We start from the raw sequence: 9,862 nt of genomic DNA on the forward strand, positions 1-9,862 counted from the left end.
TATTGGTGGTTTCAGGTGCCAAGGAGCAGAAGCTTTTGAAATTCAGCAGTTGGGATTGGCCAATGGAATCTTCATGAAGTTCTTGAAGGAGCGTTTGCTGGAAGACAAGAAGATTACAGTGCTGCTTGATGAGGTCGCTGAAGGTGAATTGCAGCTCACTACACTAACCATCTTCTCAGCCTGTCTTATTGAATACTTCTTTGCTTAACTGTGATTCTTCTCATGGCAGATGTATTACACTACTTCAAGCTGTTTCATGTTTCATTGTTACAGTAATAGCTTTTAGCAGGCAACAGGAGCTACCAGAGATCATGATATTATGCAGGGGTTTGAGCTTCTTCAGTATGGTGACAAATTAATTTTATATTCTGCTTTCTAGGGAACCTTCTTTGTTCTGAGTCTTCTGCATGGAGCTGTGAATCGTATGTCCATGAAAATTATTCCAGTAATGCTTTTCCTGCTGGTTGCTTACTAGCTGCTGTATTTAGGCTCAGATTCACTAAGCTACCTTAGCTAAGTCCTGAAACTCACTGTTTTGAATCAGATGCCAATATTTTTCCTTTCCTATATCTGTCTTGTGTCCTGGGGTATTCTGTTAATGTTTTTTTGTGGAAAAAAGAAACCTATAATCCACCCATTAAAACATCAATACTGTCTCTGACTTTTATCTCACATTCTCCTCTTGTCAGCCTCTACATTAAAGAGTAGAACAGATACCCACTTACATTTTGTAATGGCCACAGACCAATGAGTTCTTCAACTAGGATAAAATGTTTACAAATTGTACAGTGAACAAATATCCAAAAATGTTCTCACCCTCATCCTTCCCTCATCCTTTTTGGCCTTGCTTTTGGGTTTTCTCAAGCGGGTTAATATTCTCTGTGGTTTTTTTTGTTTGTTTGTTTTTTAATTTATGCTCACTGCTCCCACATTAGAATATGGCACACAATTCTGCCAACACCCAATTTTCCTAAATGCTGTCTTTCCTACTGCGTAGCCTGTACTGCCAGGTTAGTGTCACATGCTGTAGGTATCCTGACTTCTGACCTATTACTTAGTTAATTCTTGAACTAGAGTGGAGAGGATAGATCCCTCACAGAGGAGAACGTGAAGGCAGCTTCTGTTGGGACTTAGCATGGAAGTCTGTCCCAGCGAGGAGACAGGAGGGTGAGAAGGGAGGTAATACAGAAGGCAGATATTTCCCAAGAAATGGAATTGGCAGTCTCGAAAAGATCTGAGAGCAAACTAAACAAAATACAGGCACAGCGTGTAGGTGCTCCAGCTGCTTGAGAGTTCCATCTCATCAAAAGAAGAGTACCTGCATTGGCTGTTTCAGTCAGCCTTGTGTTCATTTGGCAGTGCGAGTGAAAATTACACCAGGCAACAGGACAACCAGTTTGAGCGTTACCAGATGTGAGGGGTTGGAGGGTACACTGGTGTACATGTAGAAAAGTTCCAAGGGATTGTTGACATTGAAAGTTCTGCGTGTACATGCATCAAGGCCTTCTGTTTTCAGCTCTGCCTGACAGTGAATAGATTTGGAGGTGTTTGAGAGGTTGGGAGGGGACAAAACGAGGCAGGTGATGCGATCTAGCCAAAGAGACACTCCATTCCGTACACAGTTGTGCTTGGCAATACAAACAGCAGATGTTTAGGAAGATGAGCTGTCTTTTGCTCAGGAGCTGGATGAGCGTTGGTCTACCCAGGGGTGGTGATGTGCGAGTGCCTTTGCATCACTTGTTTTGTTTTTCTTCCTCTTGTTCTACTTCTCCTTTCTTTGTTATTATTTTTAATCCCAACTCTCAAGTTTTCTTTCTTTTACTTTTCCTTTCCTCACCATGTCCCTCTGGGGGTAGGGGCTGTGTGGTGCTTAGCTCCTTGCTGGGGTTAACCCACAACACCTCATGAACAGAAAACTGAGAAATGAATACTTCCGAAACAGCAAGGTGACATGGAAATTCTTACACTGTCATATCTGTAGTGGCCACACAGCACTGCAGTGGTGTAGTTAATTTAAACAAAACTTCAGCAGCAGTGATTTTGAGAGAAATATTGCATCTTGTTTTTAGATATGGGCAAGTGTCACCTCACCAAAGGCAAGCAAGCTTTGGAGATCCGCAGCAGTTTGTCTGAGAAAAGGGCGTTATCTGATCCCATTCAACAAACCATATCTTCTGCAGAGTCCATGGCAAGGAACCTACAGTGGGCCAAAGCTCATGGTATAGTATGATCTACCTATAGGTGAAACTACTTGAATTATAGAAGTTGCATGCTACGGTGCTAGGTCACTTGAAATAAACAGCTCCTTCAAAAATAAGAGGATGTATATCCTTGATGATCTCTAGTCCCTAAGTTGCAATTCAGAGTAGAAATTGAAGGAATGTACATTCATATCTTAATTTTCATTGATGTGTTCAGATGTTGGAAGCTTCTGCTTTGTTTGAATGTGTTCTGCTGTCACATTCAAACTTTCTTATAAAGCTATAGCTGTGACTTATGTATATAGGATACTGTGTTGACCTTACTAGTTTGATTGAATATATATAAAAACAAATTCTTAGGTCCGTGAGCTGTATCATAGCTGCGTTGACTGTTGCCTTGCTTGTTGCACAAAGATTAGAAAGAAACTTGTGTAACGTAAGTTGAAAAATCAGCTCTGTATGGCAATGTCTGTTACTTTCTGATAGTGCACCTAGCAAACAGCTGCTGCCTGGTTAGCTTCCAAGAGCTGCTTCAGTATGGTGATGTGAGCAATAAGTAGATGGAATGCAGGAGGCAAGATCTATATATACCTTACAAAACTTTCTAATATTTCAAAAGAATAATAAATAGAAAAATACACAGTTTTATTGAGAATGTAATTATGTGTTATTTATTTGCAGAGCTTCCAGAAAGCATGTATCTTGAATTCAAATGCGGCGTTCAGATTCAGCTGGGGTTTGCAGCAGAGTTTTCCAATGTCATGATAATCTACACACGAATAGTAAAGAAACCACCTGAGATACTTGTTTGCAGAGCCTATGTTACAGACTTCCCACTTGTAAGTGCTTCCTGTAGGTGACTCAATGATCCCTCTCCAGTTGAGAACTGTCCTTTTGTAATGCAATGATCAATCAAGTGCACCTTTTGTAATAAAATGATCCTAAATTATTCTTATTCTAGAAGGAGCCTACAAACAGGAGGGGAGTCAACTCTTTGAAAGGGTTTATAATAATAAACAGCATTTAACAGCAAATAACAGCAGGACAAGGGGAAATGGTTTTAAGTCAAGGGAGGTAAGATTTAGGTTGGATGTCAGGGGGAAGCTCTTTACTATGAGAGTGGTGAGGTGCTGGAACAGCTGCCCAGAGAGGCTGTGGATGCCCCGTCCATCCCTGGAGGTGTTCAAGGCCAGGTTGGATGGGGCCCTGGGCAGCCTGGTCAAGTATTAAATGGGAAGGTTGGTGGCCCTGCCTGTGGAAGGAGTGTAGACCTTGATGATCCTTGAGGTCCCTTCCAACCCGAGCCATTCCATGATTCAGTGAAATCAGGTGCTGTCCTGAGGGTGTCTGTACATACACAAAAACACATGAAAATGTATCTGTGGTGATCTTCCATGAAAAGGAGACTTTGTCTAGTATTAAGTGGTTCTATTTAACTAAAGGAGTGAATATCAGTAGCTCTTTTTTGCATGTAGGACACATCTACCTTACAGTACAGGACTTCTAGAAGGTAGTTTTTTCAGTTTCTTCCACCTGGGTCATCTTTGTGGTTCCACCAGTGTTACTCATCTCTACTCATCTCACTGCAGTAACGCAAAGAAGAGTGAAATAGAACATTGCTTTGGAGCAGAAAGCCTTTTTGGTGTTTGTAAAACAGGACTCTTTTAGGAGTATAATATTTGAATTAATGTGTGTGATAGCTACATGGCTCTGTAGCCCACAGAGTTAGTGTTATGGTACTGCAGCGAATTTGAAAGGAATTTCAGCAGAAGGACAGTAACCTAAACAATTTCTGTGGCTAACGGCTGTTTCAGCAGCTTTTGCAAATAATCCAATATTGGTGTTTTCTTTCCTTTTTAGAAGAAAGTGCTTACTTTATAGAAAAAAAAAAGAAAAAAACAAAACCACCTTACTCCTAACTGTTTAATGATCTACAAGTTCTGTACCTTCATCTGAGTTTTCATGTCCTTCTTGCAACAGGACCTGGATGTGGATCCTAAAGAAGCCAATAAAGGAACTCCTGAGGAAACTGGAAGCTATTTAGTTTCGAAGGACCTTCCCAAACACTGCCTCTACACCAGGCTGAGTTCTCTGCAAAAGCTGAAGGTTAATATAAATTGTTTCTTACAATAGTACAAATTAATTGTATTACTTTACAGTTCTGCTGAGCTCGCCGTGTATTGTTTGCACGATAAGAAACATGTTCTGGAGATGTACCGAATTTATTATCAGATTTAAGTCCTAGGTTCTTAGAAGGAAAAATGATGAATAGCAATATCTTAGGGACTTCAGTATTGTAGCTGTAAAATAGAAGAGAATCAGTGTGTATGCAGTCCTGATATCACTTTGCAAGCCACTCTGTATGTTCTGGGCATATACTGAGCTTTGACAAGGTGGTTATTTTTGTGAACATCATCTCATACAGACTATGGAGATGGTCCTGTGCTTTGTAGTACGGTAAGAAAGTGACCTGAAACACAGCAGCATCTCACAGTGTCTTTAGAAGGGGACAGAAATATTATGTGCTTTGATTCCAGGCTGTACTCTTGGACATGTAGCTTTGGAAAGGTTATCACTTCAGCTTATGATAACATTGTTAAGCTTATTTCTGTATCTTTGTGTCATGAATACCTCAGCTGGACACTGCTTGGCATCTTAAATGCTTTTGGCAGGCGGTGTAATGAAAATGCTTGCAGATGAGCAAGTATTAAGCAAGTGAGGAGGTCCACAGTAAAATTCTGAGGTATTGTTAGGCAGTAAAGAGGACAGAAAGATTAATTTAACCTGTCCTCTAAAATGTTTGGAGAGGGCAGGAGGGGATGTTGTTCTGTTGCTGTGTTTGCCTGCAGCAATGGGAAATGAGAATATCTAGCCTGCAAGATGTCTTGGATGCCCAGACTGCAACGTGATTCAGAAACCCTACTGCGTGCCCTGTGCAGGGACAGGTTAATTTGGTTCACCTGAGTTGTCAGTGGAATTTGAAGCAGTGAGGGGGAACTGAGCTTTGACTTAGCATGAAATGTACAGCTCCTTCATAATTCTGGTGTTTTGCCCTTAGAACTGTGACAGTAATGTTGTAGGATAGAAGCAGCTAATGTCTTTCACGTGGGTCAAAGAGGAAAATGATGATAACAGTATTAAGAAGACCAAGGAAAGTGTGTCGGGGGTAGGAGATCTCTGGGTATGTCTCACAGTTTCTGTGGGTGGAAGCAGAGTTCACAGGAAGAGTTTTATGAGGGCAGGCTCGTTTTTGCAATCCCATTGAGTTCTTAAGGATATTAACGGTGTCATACTGGAACCTCCACCTTTCACATATCAGCTGTTGTGGTTACCAGCCTTGCCTAATATGTTATGGCTTCAGCTCCTAAAAGTCTTCTCCTTTAGTAGGCTGTGCCTCTTGAAATGTTTCCTGTATTATTTATTTGGGGAAGAAATATAACCTTTTTTTCCTCTTCTTTTACTTTTTGTAGGAACACTTGATCTTCACTGTTTGCTTGCACTATGAGTATCCAGGAATAGAAGATACAATGGATGAAAGGAAAGAAGTTAATGTTGGGAAGCCCCTTATCGCTAAATTAGGCCTCCATCACGGATTCAGAAATAACTGTCTCCAGACCTGCTGTGTGGCTAATAATCTTTTTCATAGTCAAGTAGAATCAAGTCCTGTGGTAACTAAATACTACTTTCCTAGTCGTTGCCAACCAAATTCCTGCCCAGGGGCTTACCATCCAAACTGTACTTGTCCAGGCAGCACTAGACAACTGGAGGCATGTTCTTGCAGTGGGACTTCAAGAATGTTAGCTTCGAGACATGAAGTACAGAATTACTCACCCCCTGCAGAAAAGAGTAATGTACCAATAGAGACCACTGATGATACTGTTGAACTGGAATTCCTCCTGTCCGACAGCCTCGGGTTATCTAAGCAGCAGTAGCTGTGATGTCTTCAACAAAGATACTCTTTTCCGTTCTGAACAGGAGATCCTCCACACTGCTTACTCAAGTTCTGAATTTTGGAGATATGGGGATAAAGGGACTGGGGAGTGTAGAGTTGGTACTGGGAATGAGGCTGTGATTTGGGTTGGTTCATATTGCTCTCAGGGAAAAATTTCCAGATCCAAGGAAGCAAAACTGGACTGATAGATTTAGGAATGAAAAGGCATAATTTTTTTGTTTTTGTCCTACCATTAAGGGTTTGAAACGTGGGGAGAAAAAAACCCAAACTCCTCAGATTCCTATTCCATGATCCAGAAATCAAGAAAGTAAAGGACACAGTCAGTCATGAGTCTCTGGGAGGAAGTTTCCTGTCTGTGTTAGAGGAAGAATGCATAGAAGCCAGCTTCTGGTGCCAGAGTTTCTCTTGAAAGTAAAGCCTTGGATCTTCCCAGCTGCTTCTTCTCCAGTACCTGCTGGAGTTATAAGATTTACTGTAAATGAGTGCTTTGTAAATAAATACTCAGTTTTTAGAGAGGAAATGCTTGTTCTATGCAAAACAAACAAACAAAAAACGTGCTTAGCTGTCAGAGGAAAAAAATGTTGACAGACTTAAGCAGGAAAATGAATTTCCATTTTCTCCACGATTTAATGTGGTTTTAAAAAAGAATCATTAGCCCCCAAAATGATAAACGATACCTATCCCTTCAGTCTCAGTTTTTCAGTATCCAGGGGCTTCTTTTTACATACTGCATTAGAATAAGGTGTTGTGTTTTAACATGTTAGAACAACCTCCTGTTGGGCATATAAGATGACACAGAGTAAACAAAGGCAGAGTGAAAATGTGGTGTTTCGATATTCTGGTGTTAAGAATTGACTCCTTCAAGCTTCAGTTTTTGTTCTTCCTTGGGTGTGTGGTAGGATCAGTCACTGACATTTCAGTCTTTTGGATCTAGCTCATGATCAGCTGTTACTGCATTCTGCATTCTGTCCAGTGCCTGGCAGAAACTGACAGATGTCAGGCTGTGCAAGGAAAACGAAAGCGAGGATGGAAAGAGGAATTGAGCAAATAAACTAACCTTTTTTTTTGTCTTGGGATACTAGATTACCAATAGTCAGAGGGAGAGAAGGTCACAGGTTCATACCATGATGCATCGTTCTTATTACGGTGCTCTTTCATGACCCACAAGGATTTTGCTGATTGCATTTCTGCAAGGGTGGTCTTTTCCTGTCCTGGAAGAACACTAAATGTGAGGTGAAAAAGTGCCTGATCCTAACAAGCAAAGTACTGCGTAAGTAACCAAACAGCAAAATGTGCTGAGATATAAAAATGAATGGGTGAAACGAATGAGAGCTTTGGGGTTCTTCAGGCTGAAGTTACAGGGGTGGTGTACCTGGGCAGAAGCCATTGCTTTCTTGTGGTGATAGAAGCAAGCAAGCAAAACCCAAGCAGCCTACTCAGTTGTTTTCCAGGCCAAAAGAATTCATGTTCTTTCAAGTTGGGAGGATAAAGAAGTCTATAACCAAAGAACCCAAAATGGTGATTCCAGCATGCCCAAACGCAACAACTAAAGCTCCCTCACAGTCTGTGCAAGCCATGGGACACTGGCTTTGTGTCAGGGCCTGGGCTGTCATGTATTGCCCTGCAGCCTCTACGTGTGTGTGTGTTCGCTTTGGAGCTTAACGATGGAGTTCCATTCTCTCTAGACCAGATGTCAGAAACAAGCTTCTATGTCCCATTGTCTCCGGTGTCACTAAGCAGAAGGCAGCTGGCCCTGTACTGAAAGGCAAGTGAGCTGCTCCCATGGGTGTGCTATTCCTGCATCGACCAAAGAGGGCAGAAGGAACTAGCCTCTTCAGACGATGCTGGTTTTTGTCTGTATTCAGAAAGGGATGGTTCTGCATACTGAACTATTTTGCATATTCAGATGGAATGGTTTGCTCAAAAAAGGCTTTAATTTTTTTTATGTTTTGTTGACTTTGCTGTGTGTATCGGGGGAAAGTGTGAGAATGCTGTTGTTTTATTAGGTCTTTAAATACTTGATGCTTTGAGAGCATGGAAGTATCAGGGGTGAGGTAATCACCATTCCAGAGAGCTTTCACGTGTGGGTAGGAGCCTCTCCTGCTTTGGTAATAATGTTAAGTGGTATTGCTTTAGTTAAGATTCCCATCATAGACTCATAGAATGGCCTGGGTAGGAAAGGACCACAATGTTCATGTAGTTCCAACCCCCGGCTGTGTGCAGGGTCACCAACCAGCAGCCCAGGCTGCCCAGAGCCACATCCAGCCTGGCCTTGAATGCCTGCAGGGATGGGGCATCCGCAGCCTCCTTGGGCAACCTGTTCCATCATTAAATAATATTTTTTCTTAGAAGAATGAAGTAGGTTGCCCCCAGAAGTTGAATATTCCCACTGATATAATGGACAAAGCAATTCAAATCTTCAGTTGAGCACAGAGCCTTCTGTGGATCCAGCTGTGCTGGCTGTGTGCTCTGTGTGCTCCCAGCAGTCCCAGCTGAGTGTGAGCAGCACTGCTGGCCAGGTCTGCTCACCTCATCTGTGCTGCAAGGTGTGTTTGTACGTGGAAGTTAATGGAGCTATTTCCAAAGTGACAGTTGTACTTGAACTAATCTGTATATGAGTTTCTGATCTCTCCTTTGGAGAGCAGTGAATATTTATTGATGACTGAGATGCACTGTGCATTAATTATCCTATGCAGTATGCAGCTGGCCTATAAATTAACATTACAGCTTGATGAATGTCCCAGTACTGTAATATTATTTGGTACTTTGTCACCGTTTTCTACTTTGTATGAGAACTTTGTTTCTTACTCCTCAAATAAACCGTTGCTCATGAGGTATCTGTGCACGTGTAGCTGCTGTTTTCTCCTACTCCTCCTGGTTTAACAACACAACGCTGTATTAAAATACAGCAGAATTAGTTCCCTTAACAAGAAGGGTAGATCTGAACTGCAGGCTTCAAGCGGAGGTGAACTCACCTGCAGCCTGCTGCTCTGTGGGTTTCTCAAACCAGGGGCTAAGTGTAGGGAAACCCTTTGCTGGTTTCCATGCAGTCCAGCTTCTGCCATCCCAGCATTACTCCTGGTACTGCATCGCTTCACAAGGTATTGCTGCTAGTTCCAGCCGCGTTCTGACCATGTCCTTGAGAAATACAGAGGGAGTCCAGCGCTTAAAGCTCACTGCCTGTGTTTGCATGCATGTTTGCAGGAGAGCTCAGCTCCTCGTGGCACAGGAGGGCGTCCAGGAGCAGCAGTGCTGTGTGCAGCAGCCGCGTCCCAGCACAGTGAGCAGCCCGCACTGCAGCACAGCGCTCTGTCTGCCTCCAGTGAGCTGCACCAGCTCGGGTTGGTCTGCAACCTGGTGTGTGACATGGTGCTGCTGTCTGCCCACTGTGCAGGTGATCGGTGCATAAGGTGCTGGAAATGAAATGGTTTGGACGTGGTAAAGAGAAGGTCATGAACTGTAGGGATGGGAAGGAGACAAAGCTCAGCCCATGGCTGTAGGGTCTGTGACAGAGATCTCTACTATCTCAGCCCTGCTTAGTCACAGAACCACAGAATGGCCTGGGTTGAAAAGGACCACAATGCTCATCCAGTTCCAGCCCCCTGCTATGGGCAGGGTCACCAACCAGCAGCCCAGGCTGCCCAGAGCCACATCCAGCCTGGCCTTGAATGCCTGCAGGGATGGGGCATCCACAGCCTCCTTGGGCAAC

The 9,862-nt window shown here is 42.9% G+C and overlaps 1 protein-coding gene across 5 annotated transcripts in view; it reads left to right on the top strand.

Annotated features, from left to right (window-relative positions):
* PCASP1 (paracaspase 1) overlaps window positions 1-8,990 on the top strand; it is a 33,261-nt gene extending 24,271 nt beyond the window's left edge. For all 5 annotated transcript variants that reach the window (XM_004949002.5, XM_003642904.6, XM_004949003.5 and 2 more), the window contains 5 exons: window positions 16-143; window positions 2,070-2,219; window positions 2,883-3,040; window positions 4,182-4,307; window positions 5,672-8,990. In XM_004949002.5, coding sequence (XP_004949059.4) covers window positions 16-143; window positions 2,070-2,219; window positions 2,883-3,040; window positions 4,182-4,307; window positions 5,672-6,133 — 1,024 coding nt within the window. In that variant the 3' untranslated portion in view covers window positions 6,134-8,990. The remainder of the gene's footprint in view (window positions 1-15; window positions 144-2,069; window positions 2,220-2,882; window positions 3,041-4,181; window positions 4,308-5,671) is intronic.
* The last annotated feature ends 872 nt before the right edge of the window (window positions 8,991-9,862 follow it).

The sequence above is a fragment of the Gallus gallus genome, chromosome Z (genome assembly GCF_016699485.2).
Source record: "Gallus gallus isolate bGalGal1 chromosome Z, bGalGal1.mat.broiler.GRCg7b, whole genome shotgun sequence".
Lineage (NCBI taxonomy): Eukaryota > Metazoa > Chordata > Aves > Galliformes > Phasianidae > Gallus > Gallus gallus.